The following is a 22,550-nucleotide window of genomic DNA, read 5'->3' on the forward strand; positions in this document are numbered from 1 at the left end:
GTTGGATGATCCTCTGTCTATCCCTAAAAATATCATGATTAGGTATATAAATGTTCAGAGTAGCTTACACTAAACATTTATTTTTATTTATTTATTTAAATAAGGTTCTGCAGCAGTACCACATTTCTTATTTCTAATATAAAGTACTAGTCACATTCTGATGTGTGTACCAATTAAAGGAGTACACGACACTCATAAATTACTCGTAATTTTCATATTTTACGATACAGAACTAAGTAAAAAAGACATTGATTCAGTAACAAATTAAAATGTTTATTTAGTACATATTTTGTTACTCTTTAATGCTTTGTCGTTCTTAGCTCCTTGTTTAATATTTAATATATTTAATAATTGTCTTCTCGCTCATAATTTGCTATGGAGGGAAGTATTAAGTAATATTTCAAAATCCTCCCTATCTATTTGATTAATTTTGTTGCAGGATAAAGACAAATTAGTGTTCCCTGAGAGTCGCGAGGTTCTTCGCTCGGTGTCTTAAAATGCGTGCCACTGCTGAACCTGGCTTACAGGAGTAGTGGTGGGTGAGGTGGGGAAGTGTGTCTTCTCGATCATAATTCATTTATATAATAAAATCAAGAGCGACATACAACCACGGTGCTTTGTTTATACTGAAAATAAGTCTGTTAACACAGCCGGACAAAGTTTACATCCCGCTGAGTAAACTTAAACTTTAACAACATGACTGACGGCTTAACAGAATAGTTTTAACTTGTTATATCTTACAAATTAGAATGTTTAACAAGTCTTGTGAAATTTCATGTTGCCGTGTAGTATAATGAACGGCGCGTATTGCTTTTTTATCCATAATATTTAAATACTGATAAATAAATAAGGTAAAAAATTTGCATTGACAGATGACTACGTTTGCATTCGATTGAATGAATAAACATGTGTACTTTATCGTAAAAACCCGGATTTACGGATGGCCTTTATGAAAAAACACTGTTTGCTATCGTAGTAAATAAGCTTGAATATACACTGGTGGCGCCAACCCTCGAACCACAATTTATGTTTTTATTTTACCGTCAAAGTGAATACAGTTGACACAGACTGCCAGAGGTTTATTCATAGTATTGACACTTGGGGAGGGGGTGGTCTTGTCCCAAGATCCAGTACGGTACGTTGCATCTCTGGAGTCAGTGGCAAGCACGTACTATTTGCGCTGTCCTCGATACTTCAGTTTAATTAAAATCTAGACCAGCATTTAGCAATGTGAATGGTATTAGTTGTGTAGCGTGGGTGGGTGCCGCTGTGCTGCTCGGCTTTAACATTTTTTGCGGTCTCGATTGCAGTATTTTAAACCTGTGATAATTGAAAATAAAAGAGTTTCGAAGGTGTGTGATATCTTCTAACCCTTAGTAGGCCAGAATAATGGTGTATGGATTAACTCCACTCAGTACAAACGAGGCTCATGTCCAGCAGTTAGGCCATATAATGGTGTAATTAATGTAAAAAATACAGTTAAAAACAAAGAAGCGGTAATCCGTACGAGAGTTTATGGCGCTGAAAACTTAAATGTTATTTTATGCACTTTAAAAATTTAATCCTCGGAAATTTTTCTTGAAACTTTATTAAAAGCTAAGCGGTTACATTTCGCTCCGGTGACATTTATTATTATTGAGTAAAGCTTTTTTATTTTCTCTTTCGGTATGAAAATTGTTTTTTAATTTTTCCTTAGGGTTGCTGTTATACGATTTGTTCCAGACATTAAGTTCCTTTAACCTCAATGTCATTTCTATTTATTTTTAGTTTGCGCGAGAAATATGAACTGTTAATGCCAGGATTAGGGACAGATTATTTAATTTTGGATTTAATTTCTAGTTAAGTTGGAAAGATGGGAAACACTAGACAACAGCTGCGTGCAATCGTATACTGGTCACTTATCTGGCTATCTTTGGTGCATTTTGTCCAATAGACAATTCGAAGGCTACCCAATCGGCTGCTGGTCATACCAAGAGACCATGGGATGATAAAGGTTACCTCGTTCCGAATGATGTGCAGCTGGCGCAGCAACACCGAGTTGTTAACGTTCTCGCTGAGCTCACGGAGCTCCATGCGTAGCTCACTCATAGAGGTCTTCGCCCACTGCAGAGTCATTTGCTCGTTGCGCTCGTAGTTGTTGGTTGGGACGCTTTGCCTACGACAAAAGAAGGGTTATTAAAACGTTTATTTGTTTTACTACATTTTGTAGAATCCATATTAGTTAGTTGTTTAATCACTTCGCAATAACAAGAGGAACAAAGTGATTAATTATAAGCGAATCTTGTAGAACATGAAGACATAAGTTCACACTAACATTTTAAAACAAAAGTAGCCAACAATATGAAGATAGGACAGCGAAACAACGAGAGTGGTGCACGCAACACTCTAAACTGAATCTTAAGACGTGTGTACAAGTCTTACATTTGTCCAAATAATCTGAAATTTACAATTCAACCGTGTGCTATGAATGTAAGTTTTTAGAAAGCAATGAATAGCGAGTGCAGGATGCAATGTTATGCAACACCGCACCGCCGACACCGTGTCTCCTGCGGCCCTTCCGGTTCCACTTGTATCATAATTATCTGCTATGGACGTTTAACGGACTTGTGGATCCCTTTGGGCATAAGCTCACGGCTTCTTCGAAGGGGTGGGCAGAGGCCAGTTTTCTTATATTTCACTACATACTTGTACACTGCAGGAGCGATACGAACAGTACTATACCCGTTTAATAGGGAATTAAACCTAAAGGAAAATTTATCCAACGTGGAAAATGATTCCAAGTACAAATTCCTACGAGATGCTTAAGATTTGCGAAGCTACAAAGAATGTCAGTAACCTACAAACCAGAATTTCGCAGAGCTTTTTAAAAATAATCGCTTAAGTTAAGACTACGATAAACGTACAAAGGCTTGAAAGTTCGGTGGAAAGTTTTTGAAAAACAAGAGCGAAGAACTTAAACTGTGGAGTTGCATGTAATGTTGTAAAACTTCGGGCCGCGCCAGTAAGCCAGTTCAAATTAACAATACAGAATACCTCTTGCTTTTTACAAGCTTAAACTTCTTTAGTATTCATTAAATCAAGACTGAGGAAAATTCTCCTATATTGCTTATAATTTAAAACTAAAACTCAACTCTACTGACCTGATTGGATCATGAAATATAAAGAGCTTTGTAAAGGTTGTATCCGAGTAGCCATTGATAATTGTAAATGTAATTGAATTTAAAATGTGATTCAGTTTATAAAGCTTGCATGCGCTGTTGAAGCCATTTTATTGCGTGCCTACATTATGATCATAATGAAACAGTATTGGTGTTAATATTAAATTGTAATAATCGCTCGAGCCTGCATCTCGGAAACGTTACATAGAACTAATACGTATTTCCTTTCATTGTTTAACAAATTTTATACTTAATTGTTTTATTTTATTCCAGTAACTAATTATTTGTCGCGTCTCCGCATGCATTAGATTATCCGGGTTTATAGACTCGCTTTACATTTTCCCAAAATAAAACAGAACCTATAGATTGTTAGACCTCCAGAAATGCATCGGTGGGAACTGTATACATTTCCATGCAGTAGTTATTGCGTGATGCGTGTACAGACAAAAATTCTAAATACAGTTTTTATTGGATTAGTAGGCATATTAACGACCGGTCTGCTTGGTGGTAAGAAGCGTCCCCTGCCCATGGACTTTACAATCCCAGAGGATTGCAAAATCAAGTCAAGCGGTTTCCTACCAGTTTCCTACTATTTTTTAGTCTGTTGCTCTAATAAAGACCCCACATATTAGTTTTTGCTTCAATATCTACAATTTACTAACATCAGATGGTCACAATTTCGTTGTATGTGTGCAGAAATTAACTTTATTTCTAGTACAGTCCACTGCCTAAACATCTAGTTTTATCATTTCAGTATCAACACAATTTTGCGTTTTACTTAGTAGTTATCTGTGTACACAATAATATCTATTGGTTTCCGTGAGCCGCGCTGAATAAATATTTAATATTTGTTTTGGTGTTTTCGACACACTATCCAGATACCCTCAGGTGCTTTCTTATCTTATTTGTTCATTTGCACCTTCGGTTATAATTTGAATTTTACTTACATTAATGTCAAATTATATTTACAATCCGTATTGATTTGCTGTTATAATATCGGCTTTACAAGCATTAGTTTCGTTATATTCTGCTATAGTAATTTGAAATCGTATAATTATTAATTACTATTGAAGGCGTCGGAGTATACTATGAGTAGCTGAACTCCACGGTGTCAATATATGCGCTGTCGATTTTTGGTTAACAGGAATTAGCATCACATTAAAACTAGTTTCGTATCCTGGAAACTCCCGAGTTATACAAAGACTTTTGCATTTAATTCATTACCAACCATGCTTGTCCAATGCTGGGTTATTGGAACTAACTTGGCGCTGGTGGTAAGATATTTGTATCCAGATAGCGACCACGATACATAAGGTGCAAAATCCGCCATAGTGGCCCGCGTTAATGTATCGTGTTCCGAGATTAGCCTGTGGATATCCGGTTTCAAACAGGCCGGCATAATTGTACCAACTGGCGAGGGATAACTAACTCTCGTCAATCTATCCCTATGTGGATTCCATTTTGTGTCACTTGCCGCGTCTGAATAAAAATGAGGAGACCTTCACGTTAAGATAAAAACTTTAGTAATGAAAATAATAATAAGATCTTTAAAATGAAATTATCCACGTCACACTATCTATATAAATAAAAAACTGGACAAGTGCGAGTTGGATTCGCGCACTGAGGGTTTTGTACAGCCTTGTTGGTGAGGTATAATATAAAAAAACAGACATAAACGAAGCTCCATGTTGTAGCGGTACTACGATTGTTATACATAATTGAGATCTTTTGTAAACCCAATTTCCTTCGATCATATTGAGCATCAATGACCGCTGCGCGCGCAGAGTGAGACATGCTCAATGTAAAGTATATTTTTATTATACAAATTCGCTTTAAGATAGGATAGGGCGAATTACGTATCAAATAGCGGAACTTCGACCCCCGGTCGACCCTTTGTTATAATCTTAATTCCATGACGTATGTCGCGTGAAATAAATGATTAGGAAAAAATGACTATTAAGCATTGTATTTGAGAAGTGAACGTTTTCATCGATTTAGGGTTAAAAGTTCGGACTTTTGCGATTTTTTATCCTTTATTCAAAGCACACCCACAATGTCGCCGAAAAATATCGAAAAACGCTAAAATTCTCACAATTCTTTGATTAACGTTCGAGTGCAATCTCCGATAAAGTTTGCATTCGATTCGCACATTTGAAACCTATCTCGCCGATCTAGATTTTTGATATTCAAAAGTTATTTCATTGGGCAGCCACATGTTTCAAATCCAATCTAAATTCAATTAAACTTTCGGCTTTCACAGAATTTCGTCGTACGGGCGGAATTTATAAGAATTTTGCGTAAAAAAAATTTGGAACTAAGCAATCATAATTCAGATTGTTTCTGGAATTAGAATTAACAATATCGGGGCAAGAGAAATCCGTTTAAAGGTGATTTTGTTGTACATTTCGGTCTATCACATTTTTGTAAACGGTAAAAGTATTTCAATGTTGCGTATGAGTATTGGGTATGGGGACCGATTATTTGGTAGTGAAATTTAGAACGTGGTGATAAATCTTATAAGACCGAAAGAGACTAATCTTATATCCCGAAGTTGGCGAAGTTTGTACTGTTTCTAAAATATTACAAAATATTTATTTTTATAAAATCCTTCTTCTAATATATCTTAAAGACCTCATAAGCGTTTAGAATCTCTACAAACTTAAACCTTATTCTCAGAATGTCGCGAGTACATTAAATACACGAAAGTTTTGTACAAATAAGTTTCAATTTGTATAAGATGTAGTTACTGGAATAACGCTATTACTTAAGTCTTTTCGGTACCGCAAAAATCTTTTAATCTCAACTCTAAATAGTGAACAGAACTTCGGTGGTATTTTGAAATAATTGTTCCTTACAACCTTATGGCTTAAGGCTTGAATAATAAAGATTATTTTGCCATTTAACTAACCGTGATGACCTACTAATTACTATTTAAACCGTAATCTAGTACTTTCTGTACTTATACCATTGGTGGTCCTTGTAATTAAATAAATAAATAAATAATCAGTCTAGCTACCTCTAGCTTAATTAACGAGAACCACAAAATAGTTATCTCATTATAAAGAGCTATGTTAATTTTCAATTCTACAAAAAAATTCATGCATGTAAAAATAAGCAAAAACAATCCATTCATCATTACTCATTTATTTATCTTACAGGTAATTGAACATTTTATAGAATTATATGATAAATTAGTACAAAAAACAGCGTATGAAACACACTAATGTTATTAACAGAAGATCACGAACCGTTGGGACATCCTTTGACATGTCAAGTTTATTATAGATCTAAGATTTCTGAGCTACGGCCAAGTATCGGAAGTATTTATTCTGTGTCACGATACCTACCACTTACCATCCGGCACCACCAGAACCAGTTCCGAACCTCCAGATGCGCTCACATCTGCTCATAAACAAACTAAAAAGGTTTGTAATATACTGCCGAAATATTCGATAGATTATTAACAATATATTACTTATACGGAGTCATTTTGTAATTGCGTTACTAAATGAAACCACATGCTTATCTACTAGGAAATTACCTTTACAATAAGTTACTTGAGTCGTAGATGTAGAATAGTTTCGGAAAAAATAAACATTAATAAAAAGTAATTTTAATTTTACGCGCCCTGATGCTACTACCACTACTCTAAGGGAATTCGTTGCAGAGGTAAAATCATGCTTTCAGTCAGAAATACAATTACGCATATACCATATTCGCATTAAACTATAAAATTATCAAAAAATTAAAACATTAAAACCAGGATTTTTAGTGAAAATATTCATTATTAATTGATGTTTTTTTTCACAATGTCAGAAAATGTAATATCATAACGCAATATCAAAATGACCCTGTATACTGATATACTTCGATTAGTAATATCCGCATTGCAATTGTACAATTAGAAGTTACGCAAATTGTTTTTTTATTATTATACTAATTGTAGCAATTATTGTTGGATTTTTCTTAAATAAAATAATAAAAAAATAAAATATATCAACGGGTAAAAAGCTATTTGTTTTAAGCCATTTTTTTCGATATTTATATATTATTTTGAGTGTTATTTATTCCAAATTATAGTATAGACTACATATCCTAAAAATTAACGCAATTAATTTTATTATAGTTTCCAGTTTTCGATCCACACTTTATAAAGATCAAACTCATTCTACGTGGTTTTAATTGCGCTTTGTCGTACATAATATAAGACGTAAATATTCACAAAAACAATACTTTCTTTATGTCGGGTGAAATAATTTAACAATCTACCTCAATTTCTTACAAACTGCCGAGAGACGCGAAACATTTAAAAATGACCTTGGCGTTCCATCAAAAATGTATTTCGGGTCAAAAATGTACCTATCCACCAAGCTCGTGAAAGCCTGAGGTCCGAAAACACCTTACGACAACCTTATAAAATGTTAAATAACAGATGCAAACGTGCCTTGTGCCAGACATTAGAAATCGAAATTCGATAACCGACATTAATTCGGACCCGACATTATTCGAAATTTGAATGGGTTTGAAAAAATAATCGAATACCTTTCGTCTGCAATCGAAATTTGACTTTTAATGGTTACCACAAGGTGTATTTTATTTGTGACGTTGCAGCAACTGTCTATCGACCATATGCCGTCGAAATAGTCCACGAGTCATTAGAAATAACACCTGTCGCTGTTAGAGGCTTTGTGTACGACTTACGGACGAGGTAGTCACCCGGGGGCCATAATTATAAATTTGGTTAATTTACGTTCCAGTTTTCGTAGTATTTGTATTATTAGTATTTATAGTAATATTATTTTATATGTCCAGAGCTTTTGGCAAGCGGTTTATGAACACATATTGGCGATAGAAATAGACAATGCGGAATACTAGTACTCATATTTAGACTGTAAATTGTTTTCATATCGAAGTGAAACGTAAGACAAGCTTCTTAGTAGCGTAACTTTTAATTAAGGTTGAAAGTTCAAAAGAGTGCTTTAGAGCTTAAACTTCGAGGGTACTAAAGCCTATATCGACGCTGTACGAATAGATATTAGATGAGAAATTAAATATCGAAAACTACGAAATTAGATATCGCAAAGTACGAAATTTTTATTATACGAGGAGTTATTGTGAAAGTCTCCATCGCGGATGTTTTTAATCAATATTTATTATAAGAAGATGTAAATAATAATGAATTAATACTTATTAATTCCAATACAGTAATGTACTAAGTTAATCCAGACAATTCATTACATACAATGCCTTATAAACTGTCGCTTAGGTACTTTGATCGTTTCCCCAATACGTAATGTTCATCAAACGCAATATAAAACATGAATTGTTATAAAATATATTTTTTGTTCGAACAACGCGCGCGTGTCCGCGCCGGATGTGGGTTCGCGGCACATTACTTCCGCTCCACATATAAATAAACATTCTATAACAGAACAATGTTCACCCCCATGACACCCCTCCCGCACCGCCCCGCACCGCCCCCGCCAGCAATTTTGATTTTTTGCTCCTGCGCCATCTGCGTTAATTTTTTATGGTTAAGTATCAGCTTTTGCTCGCGGCTTCTGCCAGGTGCGGAATAGGAATAAAATTAACTATCGACAAAGTAGTGCCTGTATTTAGAATAAAATTACAGTTGTTTTTATATATGAAATTGCAGACAGTAAGTATATCCGAGATTCCTCACAAAGTTACAAATTTACAAACACTGCCTCTTTGTCTGTTCTTAAATATGTACGTTCGAAATTCAAATATTTGAATGTCTTTTGTTGCGGCTGCCTCCTTGATGTTAAATCGGGGTGTTTTGAGAGGTCCGACGTCGCAATTTCAGTCATAGTGCCCACACAAAGGACTGGCGGTTTGCATACTTCCGTACACAAAACCGCAATAAACTGGAGACCTTAATTCGAGACGCCGCCGCAAAGCGACCACGCCGCCTGCTCGCGCTGCATTACTCGCCCACCTGACAACCGCGCACTCACTCTGTGCGCGCAACGCTCAATGTAATACAATATTGTATCATTTTACAGTTGTTGCTTGGTAGCATTCCTGGTATGTAATCTTCGGAGTCTAGGATTCAATTTTCAATACCAACATCGGGTATTTACAAGTGAGTTTGTTTCGAATCGAAAACACCATGTGTGAGCTGTCCGGAACGATCAAATATTTACTTTAGTGTCCCCTGTCATCGAAATTGCGCTTCGCCGGTCCCTACACACAAGAACTCGTGTGGTAGGATGCACAAATTATTTTGAGCACGACTGCATAGCGACGAAATGCTACTGTAGCACTACTACTAAATGCTACTGTGTACTATAGAGCCTGTCGTACTGAATTCTTCCGGGGTACGGCCGGCATAATTCTTGCGACTGCTGCTAAGTCTCTTACGGTGAGCTTCTACATTAAAAGTAAAAGTCAAACTGTTACTTTTGGCTAAATTGACTTTTACCGTGACCGAGCTGTTAGTCATAATTGAACTGCCGTATAACCAGGTGAAGGATACCTATCCGTGCCAGGGGAAAATAAATATTTTCCTGCTATAAACGTTGGAATAAACAATTAATGCTAACAGTTCGAATCTGCAGTTAAATGTTAACTCAGCGCTTTAATCAGTTTACAAAGAGGCGTGCTGCGAGGTAGCCTCTCTACAATGCTGGCAGGGATCATTACGGTACTCGCGCGACACACAGCCATTGCAAGAGGGATTTATTTTCGAAATAGTCCAAGGACGCAAAGTTTGTTTATTGATATTTGGATTATACTAACAATTTCGTACCTTCACTTTCATGAAACGCATTCTGCACTATATTGACACTTATTGACATCAAGAACCTATCAATGGCGAAGCATATATACAACCCGATTCCTACCGGCCTCCCTTTTATGTTAATTAGTTTTGTTTTAGTTTTTGTGTTGTGTTAAGTTATGAAGTTGGATCCTAGGTAAGTTTTTAACTTGATCACCTTTTAAAGAAAATTAATTATATGCATTAAGTACTTCAAATGTGTCGAAAACATGCAACTTCTGTTTACATGTGCGCGCAACCTAAATGTAATTGGAATTCATCGTAGTACTATAATAGTGTTGCGTCGCGGTTGGCCCGCTCTCGTCACAGTTTAACTTTAGAAATTTCCAAAATGTGTAGTGAACCTACAACAGTTGTAGAATTAATATCGAGTAAGTTGTAAGTCACGATATCAAGAGCGAAGAACTTGGCTTCATCTCGTTGTAGAATGTGGCGGATGTCAAAGGCGTCAGTCTGAAGAGTTCAACAACTTTTCGGTTTCGATGTTCTTCGACAAACATAATTTTGAGAATGAAATAGAACAATTTAAGTTGGATGTTGGCGGTTCATTTGTGAATGGATAATAGCGGTCATAAGGCGCTCTCATACGATTTAGGCGAGCAATTAGCTCGTTGGTGACAGCCTGTAAAAAAGCAATCTCGCAAGAATCTATTTGAATAACAAGTATCAGTTTTCTGAATTCTGAATATGATCCCGTCTACTTTCATTCAATAAGAAAAGGACAAAGTCTTAAGAAACTTAATTTTCATGATTTCACTGTATCACTAATTTGAGCATATTTATTAAACACATAAAAACATTCTAATCTAAAATGGGCCTTAGGGTCCGTTATGAGGCAATTAATTGAGCCACATGTTTAGTTAACGCGGTATAAAAACATCGGCAGCCTTAAAAATAAGCATTGACAAAATCGAAGAATAAAACTCAAAACGGGCAGGTGGCGTCGGTGTATCAACTATGCAAACTGGATGAGCACGCATACGTATCTTGCGGTAGGGTTGCCACGACCGAAAATCAAGTTCTGGAATTCAGGTCACCGCCGATGGTCATCAACATCGACTGACTTCGGAACCGAGTCAAAATTATCTCGATTTATCTTGTAAAGTTTTGTAGAGACATCTTTGAATATTGTTGAATAAATTAATGTCATTTATCACTTTTATATTGATTTATACCCTGCCCCTGTAAATCTTATTCAGAAAATTGTCTCTCCAGAAGCACTACGATCGCATTATAGAAAAAAACTAGATTACCGACTGTCCCGAGTGCTTAAGTCGTCGCTAAATGTTGTTACGACCGCAATCGAAAAACTAAATCGGTTTCGCAGTAATCCGATCACTAATACAGCGTGGCCGTCGATATCTTGCAATATGTGCATATTTGTCACTTAAAATATTGTATCGTATAACTTTAGCTGTATTAAACTTCTGTTAATTCACTCTAAGATAAAACATTGTTTTCATTATTTAGATTAGAAGTGTTTATTGTAAGGTTTGTACAAATTAAATATGTATTGAAGAATCTTTATGAAACTATGTAGCAGCCCTATCAAACATACATGTCAGTTGCAATCGTGTCTCACGTGTAATAAGGATTAAAATCATATGACACCAGGGAAGCTGCTAATGGTCACGAAGACCGCATCTCGGCGGAGCAGGTGCGCCATGATATTTAGACGTACATATATGCGAGGTTTATTTATAATTATTCGATATGCTTCAACTAACTGGAGTTTTTGTTGGTGTTGTTATATTCAATAATTTGAAGTGGTTACGGATGATTTGAAAACATATTCATTCATTGATAAAGCCAAATTTGACGTATCTGACCCAAAAACAGTTGGTTAATTTACTGAAATTTCAATTTCGGAAAATTACTTATTTACGGTTTTTTATCTCTCCCTAAACATTCCTGAATAATTATACGTTATAAATTTTAGTTAGCCTATTTGAGTTACATTTTTTGTCACATCCCGAATTTTGATTTTCAAAGTCAAACAATTAGTCCCTACGGAGTCGAAGTTGCAAAGATTCTTCCGCAAGTTCTAAATACATTTTAAATTGACAAATATCTATTTATACATGAAAATCTCGCAATTTCACGTTACACCCTTCATTTCATTATTCAAAATAAAGTTTTGCGTACTTCGAGACGGATCACCGATTTGCGAAGGAGGAGGTCAAATCTAGTAACACACGACCTTGCACGCCAAGAGCACTTGTAGATCTGATCTCGAAATGGTACTTCTGTCTGTACCAGTTTTACATTATGACACGTCTTAGGGGACTTGAAAGGTCTTATGGATTTGAGGAGCTCTCGTCGGATGGTGTCGTTCACCGAAATTGTTACGGCGAATGAAAGCAAAGGGAGTGCCAGTAGCTTTGCCTAACATTCGTAAGATGACAACAAAGCGATATTTGTAAAACAAACTGATGTACTTTAGAGTTTAGACCATAAGGTGGAGTAATTAAAAGACGGTGAGTAAAATAGGATGAAATTCCACAGAAAAGTAGTGTCGTCATTTAGAAATATATCGACAGGAAATTTAACTCAAAACCATTAAAACTTCCATACATAACCCTTAATTACTAGGCTATAAGATTCAAACTAACGTTACTAATATAATTTGAAATAAATTTTAACAGCCAATGTAAAATGACGTCAATTTGAGTTATTTTGTTGTTTGTACCCTAATTTGCTATTAAATCATGCGGACCTTTTATGTTAGCACGTGTTACGGAATAAAAACTCCGCAATATAATTTCTAAGTCTCTCTGTTAAAGGCGTTCTCGTAAAGGTAAGCGAGTGTGAAGGTACACTTGAAAGTGCGCATGCTCTTGAGCAGCTAAACTTGAATTCCAGTAGAGTATGTTTTTATTTACGTGGAGCGGAATATAGCGATGGCAAGCTCTTAACAATACGACTTCGACGTTTGCTCTGATTATAATGTGTCGCTCGGTGGTAAGCCAACAAAACTATTTTGAAGTTGTTTGCTCTATTGTAGTATTTAAACGTTATTGTGGCGGTCTAACATTCATTCTTTCTTGTTATCGATTTAAACTGACCGGCACAATAAGCTGTCAAGGTGTATCATTTTTTTATATGATTGTATTAGAATTCGAACAATAATCCAAGGATGGCAAGCATCATTACTAGCAATACCTCAAATAGATAATAATCCACAAATACCCAATAAAAACATTGCGCACAATGTTCCTAAAGCCGTAACACAACTAAGAAGCTGAAGAAAACAATACGAAACTGCCAAAGACCTAATAAAAACAAATTCTATTGCCTATGACCCGACAAAAGCAACAAACACAATTAAATACTAAGAGAGAATACTAAAACAGTTGCTGTAACCACTAAATGTGTTTAAAGGGCCCTTCAATAACATCCCGGACTATTAACGTGGTGCGGTCGGACCGAGTAGCGCCTACTCAATACTAAGTCATTATTACAATACGATACCGAACCGATAATGTGGTTTGCGTCCGCGGTTGGTTAATACTAATGTGTCAAGTACAGGGTGTGAGAGCCTAGTTGCATAGACCGAGTAAACCGATGTTAAATATTAATCATGAGTTTTTTGTATTGTTGCAAGTGAAATTCATTAGGATTACGGATGTAGTGTGGTTTACCGTACTTATGTTTCTTGATACGTGTCGGTGTATCTATTCTGCTTTCCAGTAAGACCAATTAGTGTTAGTGTTTACTTCTATATAATTCTGGTACTGTTTGATTGTTAATTATTATATTAGTCTCGTCATATGGTGGCATTGTGGTGGTACGACTGCAATACTGAGGTATCAAGTTCGATTCGCGGGTCGAGCAGTCGAGATATTAGGTTTTTCTACTATTTATGCCTGATATGGCGAAAGGCTCACCCCTTTTCCTAACATAGGACGGAATACAGACGGTGGAAAGTGGGAGCACCAGTTATGCTTCTGCCAGGGTAGGCAAGGACGAAAAGCGTAAGTGTGTGTTAGTAACAGCGTATAATTATTTGTTACTTTTTCAGTTTTATAAAAACCAAATACCTTTTTATCTCTAGCGTAATTTATTAATTCAATAGCCATGTTGTCAATTGTTTTCTGGGATATATTTAAAGCAAATTAACAATTCGCTGCTATTAATTAAAGGTTCAATTAATTCTGAGTTATATTAATTAAATTTAATTATGCCTTGCCACAATACCTCTGAATGGAAAATAATTATCTATTGTTATATAATTATAGGGAGACGTGTTATAAAAAACACAGTGTAATGTAATCAGCCAAATGAACCAAATAGATAGATCTATATGTAATTAACAGAAACTTAGCCTGATATTGTTTTTTTTTTATTTAAATGACGAGACGAGTTTGTCGTTTGCCTGATGTTAAGCGATACGACCGCCCATAAACAGTAGAAGTACTACCGAACGCCTTGAATTAGACAGTATTGTTTGATATTCCACTGCGCTCGCCATCTTGAAACATGAGATGTTAAGTCTCATCATGTCCAGTAGTTATACTGGCTACAATGTCCTTCAAATCAGAACACAACAGTGACTACACACTCCTGCTTGGCGACAGAAATATTGCATGGATGAGATAAGAAACAATACTTTAGATTGTTGTTTAACAAGAATCGTCAATTAAATACAGTCAATGCACATTGAAGCTTTGAATTATATCTGACATAAAAAAGAAGGTAAATACTCAAAGTACTCTGAACCGGCGGGAATGCACGACACTGGTGAAAGTGGGAGAAGCGAAAGAAGTGTTCCTGAAGCAGCAAAGTGCCAATCAATACTCTGCCTAATTTTACAGGAAAACGTCGTGATAATATTATGATTGTAGGTCACATAAAGATCAGTGTCATTACTGCAGTAAGCATGTCGGCAGTCCGATGTTGCGGTACATTTTTTTATTTGTTCCATAGACTTTGAAAGTGTATCAAAACGATTTAAGACCAAGAAAACGACTTCTAATCCGTTTAAAATTGGAATACTTATTCTAGGACGCATTGATCTAAGGAACTACTTTTTTGTATTTATAATTTTGTTATGTCAACTTAAAATAAATGTAACCACAGTTTAATAAGAACTGTTTACCGACTTTTGAGTTTCCACGCTGGGGGCTGTATCTACCAGCTCTTATTTTGGGATGTTTTGGATTATCATGTGTCCTAACTAACATACCGCTTAGCCAGACTGACAAAATAGTGTTTGAACAAAGAGTTCTAAGATGTAGAGCGGATATTGGCAAGATTGATATTCAACAATTCCACACTCATGCGACGGTAACTCAATCTACCATGAAATAGCAAAACACCAATGCATAAATATTTCATATTTTTTTCAATATCCTGATTTGCACGTTTTAATGCAAATATTACTATATTTTCTGTAAATATGTTTGTATTAATACGTAAGGACACTGTGACGTCTTATCACACGGATATTTTAAAACAACGACTCATTACCAATTGGTAACCATTTTTGGAGCACAAATTTGGTCCTGATGGCCACTTTATAACTAACTATATTGTTTGAACTATATATTATCGTATCCTCCAAATAAGTGTTCCTATATTTTCTCCCAAACTTTACAGGAGTTAGACAGCTCACTAGATGACTTTTCCTTTGTCATATGCCTCCTACGCCATGCCAGCTATTGCCATGTCAGCTGCCGGCGATAGTCTTTCACAGCTCGCCTCTCTAGTCATCTATCATCACAAATAATCCTGAGCTTCCATTTGTCAAACACACCCGATTAGATCACTGATCCATCACTATTTTAAACTTTAGTATCGACATTGGTTCATGATGCATCGAAAAGGTCGGTATTGAATAATAGATATTATGTACACACTTGCGTTATCGTAAATGTAAATCGTAAACAAATGGATTTAAGTTGAAATTCAATTGTCATATCCACAAGGACCGTTTTAACTCATCAAATTAAAAGTACTGGAAAGTAAAGTACGAAATGTGTTATAGGGCTAGATGCTAAAAGTAAAATAGGAATTCTCTTGCAGTACAGTCTGAATCAAAGTATTTTTCAATAGAAGTCGCAAGGTAATTAACGATTTTCTACAATTCTTTACATACAAATTTAATCTGATCGTTTGTGACTTTAAAATAATTTTTAGAGTTCCGTAACTATAAAGGACCAACTGCCTGCCTCAGTGACATAGTGGTATTGCATTCGCGGTACGACAGCTCTCTGAGGTCCTGGTTTCGAATCCCGAGTCGGGCAAAGGGATATTTGGATTTTTTTGCTCAGAATTGCTCAGTACTAGCCCGGAGTTTTGAAATCGTGTCCGATATGACGTTAGGCTCGCCTTCTATCACATTATGGGACAAAACACACTTGGCGAAAAGGGCCGCAACAATAATGAGACTTCAATTACAGACACAGCCAGAAAGTAGCTAGTATTGACCCTTTCAACTCATTAGCGCATAATAACACGCATTTTCAATTTGGCCAACCCGTTCATTAATAACTGATAATTATATTAAAACGTAATGATGCGAGCTACATTATTTAACCAATCACTGGTAAAACAATAACTAAACGTTGTCACACGTTGTAGATTAACGAAGCAATGTCCAAATAAAAATATATTACCAAATATATTTTTCACGTTTGAATTTCGTATTGTTCTATTCAATGTTGTATGGCAATAAAAAAAAAAAAAAAAAAAAAAAAAAAATGTAAAATGTTCTCTGAGAATGAGAAGAATATAATTTATCTTTTAAAATTTGAATTTCGAATCAGCCGAGAACTTTGTTTATTACAATATTAAAGTACGAATACAAAGTCGTTTTGTTAACTCTGGATCTACTCTAACGGTCCTTAATAATTGACTTAAGCAAATGAGTACAGAAACTTAGCGTCAATGTGTTCACCGATGCGATAGATGCATGAATAACTTTGACGATTCCACAAGCACCTGGCGTTAATTACTCCTATTTAACAAATAGGTTAATTAAATTCTGTTGGGAATAATGTTGCAATTGGCTTGTAATGTTCGAAATTTGAGACTAAGCGTAATATAATGAAAGCCCTGGGTAGCTAAAATGTTTAACTTGCAGACTCGGTTAATAGGTTCAAGTAGAATTTGCTTGGTCTATTTCGAACCAGTGTAGCTCAAATATACGCTTGCCTTAGTATTACTGTGTTTGTCTAGATATATCTATGCTATGTTCATGAATGGCCGTCTGCTTCGCCCCAGCGGTATCAAGTACTGTTGAAAATATTTCATATTGGATCATTAATTCAACTGGGAATGGTCGTTGCTGATTTGCGATAATAAAACTACGTTTGAATAAGTAAAAAAAAGTGGTAAAGGATCCAATGAAGGCCTTTTATTGTAAAGTATTCATAAAATCGTCATGAAAATATACATAAAAAGAAAATTATTAAATTCCAACACTGTAAAATTTTAAAATAAAAGAGTTAAATCAAAGTATGGTAGTATATTTTGTACTATAACACCACAAAATATCAAAGACATGGTGGGGCTTGTCAATAACGGGGCTTTCTTTGGTCACACTACCTTTAATATAATTGGTGTTTGCGGCAGTCTATATCACAGTCAGTTGTTTCGCATAAGAACAGCTGAATGGTATTCAACTTTCATTAAGAGTTTTTAAATACTCTCTCGGAATATAACTCGCGCCATGCACTTTTCGGAATATTATTGTTCATACTATTTAGTGTAGGAGAGGTTTATACTATGCGTGACAAATATTTAAAATAATCCAAGTTCTTCGAAATATTAACGATTAAAATCTTACGTAACATTAAAACAAATGATAGACAATCTAAATACATATAACTCAAAGGTGACCGACTGACTGACATAGTGATCTATCACAGCCTAAACCACTGGACGGATCTGGCTGAAATTTGGCATGCAAGTAGATGTTATAACGTAGGCATCCGCTAAGAATGGATTTTGATTAATTCTACCCCCAAGGGGATAAATTAGGGGATGAAACTTTGTATGAAACTTTGTCAATTTTAAGCCGATCGGGCTGAGACTTTACATGCATAAAGCTACTATGATATAGGCATTCCCTAAGGAAGGATTTTGATAAATTCCACCCCTAAGGGGATAAAATAGGGGATGAAAGTTTGTATAAATCTTCTTAGATTTTCGACTGATTGAACTGAAATTAAGGATTGGAGCTACTATGATGAAGATGTTCATTTAAATAGGATTTAGATAAATCAACCCCTATGGGGATAAAATTAGTTTGAACGGATCAGTACCGGGAAAATATGTAACAAGACTTTTATCATACAGTGGACTTTTATCCCGGAAAACTCTTTAACGCGGGCGAAGCCGCGAGCAAAAGCTAGTAACATAATAAAAATGAAATTGCCTGGCATATATAAATCATTCAGTGATTCTCAATTGAATATCGCAATGAAAATAAATGTTACTTCGCGCCTTTTAACACGAAAACCGTCGCCTCATTCCAAATAAGTAATATTCATATTATATTAATTATTAATTGTAAAATATTGATACGAATGTAATTGAAATAGATTTACTGTGAAATATAAAGTTCAAATTATGAATCATTGATGTACTTATAACATTTCTGGTGCTCATTAGTTATTCCTGTGTTAATTTTAAAAGTATGTTTTGTGCGTAACAAATTGATATCACAGATATAATAATGGAATGAAGTCTACAGGTGAGAGACTAACTCGCATCGTCGATCATTTTATTAATTTACTAGCTTTCGCCCGCAGCTTCGCCCGCGTGGATTTCGGACTTCAAAAATGGAGGAGGTGCTCAATTTGTCGGGATGTTTTTTTAATGTATGGTGGTATGCAGGTGGTCCGATTGTCCGGTCAGGGTCTGATGATGGGATCCTGGTGAAATCGAAGGAACTTTTAACCATTAAGGTTGCACACGCGACGGAAGCTTAAAAAATGGGGTAACTTCTCCCGTTTTCCCAACATTTCCCTTCACTGCTCTGCTCCTATTAATTGTAGCGTGATGAAAAGTATACTATAACCAGCTCAGGAATATGAAAAATAATTGTACCAAGTTTCGTTAAAATCCGTCGAGTAGTTTTTGTTTCTATAACGATTATACAGACAGACAAAAATTTTACTAATTGCATTTTTGGTATCAGTATCGATCCCTAATCACCCGCTGATAGTTATTTTGGAAATATATTTCATGTACAGAATTGACCTCTCTACAGATTTATTATAAGTATAGATTTGCGTTGGATGGATGGGTAACACGAATATAATTTGGTACATGCGTGTTTCGATCCTAAAGCCGTTGGGAAGGCGGGTTCTGGTCTCCGCCATTGTTATACCTTTAAGCGACTATTATAAGACGAATGATAAGTCACGCGGTCAAATATACTCACATAGAGACCAACGTAACTATTCTACTCACTCTCCAAGTGGTGGTAGCAATAGCGATTTTTTCCCGCAGAAAAAATATCACCTAAATTGTTTTTTTTTATTGCTACTTGAATGACGAGATGAGCTTGCCGTTCGCCTGATGGTAAGCGATACGACCGCCCATAAATAGTAAAAAATACCATCCAAAACCGTGACTCACAAAGTATTGTTTGGTAATCCACTGCGCTCGCTATCCTGAGTTGTTAAGTTTCATATGTCCAGTAGTTAGTAGACTACAATGTCCTTCAAATCGGAACACAACAGTGACTACGTACTACTGTTTGGCCGCCAAAATAGACATTGCGGTAGTGCTTACCTAGACGGAATCTCACATACGAGGTACCTACCACCAGTAAAATGACAATATTCCAACATCAGCTAAGTTAACTGGTGGATAATTCGTGAACATTGTAAAGCAAGCCGACACGTGAGATTCCCTTTAAATGCACTTCCAAGTTGAGAGCTGCTCGTCAACATTAAAAACTAAAATTACATTCCCCGGTGGACCGTTCCGTAATGTCGCTAATGGCGACTGTCAGATCTTTTTTCTATCTTTAAAATCGCAATCCTATTTTCATTCCCGGTTCCGACATAGCGGATTATGGAATCCGGTCATGGGAGCACCGAGGAAGGGGGGGGGGGTACAACTGCTCACCCCTTCGTAGATTGAATATAAGTACATAATTTTATATATAAGTACTTGTTTGACATGTTTAATTATTAGGGCTACATCCTTATTGCCCCCTGAATAATAATTGGAGATTTGCCTCTACCGACCAGCTGGTTTTTATATTATCGATATATTCTTTCATACTTATTTTTTGGGAAGTCTGTAGTCTTTTTTTTTTCTATTATAATTGTGTACAGTTTTCGCGAAAGTCGGCGGCCCGCATCCAGCGACCTCCTGCGAGTTTTATGAGGTCATCTGTCCACCTCGTGGGTGGACGTCCGACGCTGCGCTCCAGTTCGTGGCCTCCACTCCAGAACCTTCTTGCCCCATCGGCCATCAGTACTGCGAGCCTTGTGCCCTGCCCAGTTTTCCAAATTAAATACCTTTTTGGAAAACTATCAGTACTATATTTGTGTTCATCATTAACTGTTGGATAGCAGACTGACGAGTCAATTTAAACCGGTGAATTTTGAAATCTTAACAGTTATCAATGTATGAATTAACGTATGAGTAATATAAATAATAAGTAATCGTCTTAATCACTGTTTCGCGAAACTTAGTATTTCAGTGGGTGACGAGAGAGCAATGGATGTAAGCAATCTCAGCTACACCCGTATATCAAATGACTTAAGTTTCCTTTTTGCAAAGGAATGAGAGGAGTAAGCAGCTCGTCTGATCTTAATCGACGTTATTATTTGAATTGAAAAATTTCGTGGCACTACACTACCCTATTTTATTTCCGAAAATTTTGATATTTTGGTATTTTGTAACGTTGAATCATAACCATTTTTTTATTATTTGAGTAATCATAAATATTCTCATGTACCTTGAAATGTCATAAGCAAATATGTTCGCTTACGTGAGGTAAAGCATTTTTTTTTTAAATAGTAATACAAAAAGTTTCCCATAAACATTTTTTAAGACTAAGACTAAAATTAGCAAAGATCTAGGTCCTAAACCCCTTTAAGCTAAAGCTTTAAACGGATATTAAATAAAAAAGTGTAATCCTCGAAAACATATCTGGAATGTGCGAATGCATCGCCGATCTAAAACAAGATGTTCGATATGATCCCCGTTTCGACTAACCGTTCGATGTTTAGAGAGAGCGCACACAAATAAAAATCACAAGACATTAAAAATGGCTATAAAATATGTAATTTTTTGCTCGGAACATAACAAATAAAACAGGTAAAAATACTTTGGCGACATGAAATAGCCTTTACGAATATTTAAAAAAAATCATGGTACGGTAAAATGACTAAACTGGACGGTGGATGTATATGCAATGAAGCCTAAGTCAGAACATCGGCATCAGCACAATTATGCCGGCACGCATGCCGGTTATTCAAGTACCAATGAGAATAAAATATTTAAAACCCGGACCTCTGCAGGTAGGCATGGTTTATATTGTATAAAATCGCCACGGCCGGCCGAGGGACACCTGCTCGGAACTATTCGGTAGTTTTTATAGCATACCATTTGTCATCGCTAACACGCATTCACGTCGTATATCTTTAGATTCTGCGTGGAACACGTTTGCACTTTTAATATTATGTTAACATTTATTAAGTATACGTAAATAGGTTACTAAAATATTTGATAGAAACAAAATGTTATAACTTTTTATTTCATTGAGAGTTTAAAAACATTGTTACGCATTCGCCGTTGCAGCTTCGAGCTCATAAAATCGGTCGCGTCAGATAGAATTTAGAAAATAGAGTTAAAATCACGCCGAGCTGTTTTACATTTTTTGTTTTACGCAATTGTACAAACAAAAGCTCCAGGAAGGTTTACGCAAATATTTCAGCAAGGTTAGCGAACTTTCCTGACCGGCGCCGAGAACATTCAAAGAAATTCAAATTAAGAACAGTAAATATTTTTAAAATCGAAACAGCGCTCAGAAAAATTCCTATTTTGAAAACTTTCGCTTTAGCACTTACTTGAGCTCTTCGATCTCCATCTTCATCCTGGTGATGTCGGTCAGGTGCAGCGTCTTCAGGATCTCGATCTGCTCAGCCATCGCCTGCAGCTCCTGCTTGAGTTGCACCTCAGCAGCATCGCTGGATACCACCCAAATCAAAGTCAATAGAACACCGAGTTTCAAGCACTTCATTTTACGTAGCGAAGTTGCGAGTGCGGTCGGTACGCGTGCGGTTCGCGGGCAAGCACGTGTGCCTACGTCGGAGTCCCGGACTGGAATGACCGCGCGCTCTGCTGCCTCCCTAATATAAGTTACGCAGGGTGCGAGGCGCAGATGCCATCAACAGTTGTTCCGAAGCCCGGAGCAGCCTGTTCCAACGGGCAGATAAGTTTTTATCGCATAGTCGCAATGATACCCAGACTTAATTCTTAAATGTTCATTTACAATTACCTAAATAGACTAATTGCTTTAAATAATGAGGTGTTGAACGAATTGACTTGATCTTTCAAGAAATTCACGTTGAGTATATTAAGACGGTCTAAATTGCATGTCACCATTGACACGGGTATAA

The 22,550-nt window shown here is 36.1% G+C and overlaps 1 protein-coding gene across 1 annotated transcript in view; it reads right to left on the bottom strand.

The window, feature by feature from the left end:
* LOC115455377 (protein scabrous) overlaps positions 1-22,268 on the bottom strand; it is a 41,867-nt gene extending 19,599 nt beyond the window's left edge. Inside the window, exons 1-2 of the mRNA XM_030184030.2 lie at positions 21,999-22,268; positions 1,999-2,155 (exon numbers count right to left, since the gene is read on the bottom strand). Of these exons, the coding sequence (XP_030039890.1) occupies positions 1,999-2,155; positions 21,999-22,171 (330 nt within the window). The 5' untranslated portion in view covers positions 22,172-22,268. The remainder of the gene's footprint in view (positions 1-1,998; positions 2,156-21,998) is intronic.
* Between the last annotated feature and the right edge of the window lie 282 nt (positions 22,269-22,550).

Source organism: Manduca sexta, chromosome 27 (genome assembly GCF_014839805.1).
Source record: "Manduca sexta isolate Smith_Timp_Sample1 chromosome 27, JHU_Msex_v1.0, whole genome shotgun sequence".
Taxonomy (NCBI): Eukaryota; Metazoa; Arthropoda; class Insecta; order Lepidoptera; family Sphingidae; genus Manduca; species Manduca sexta.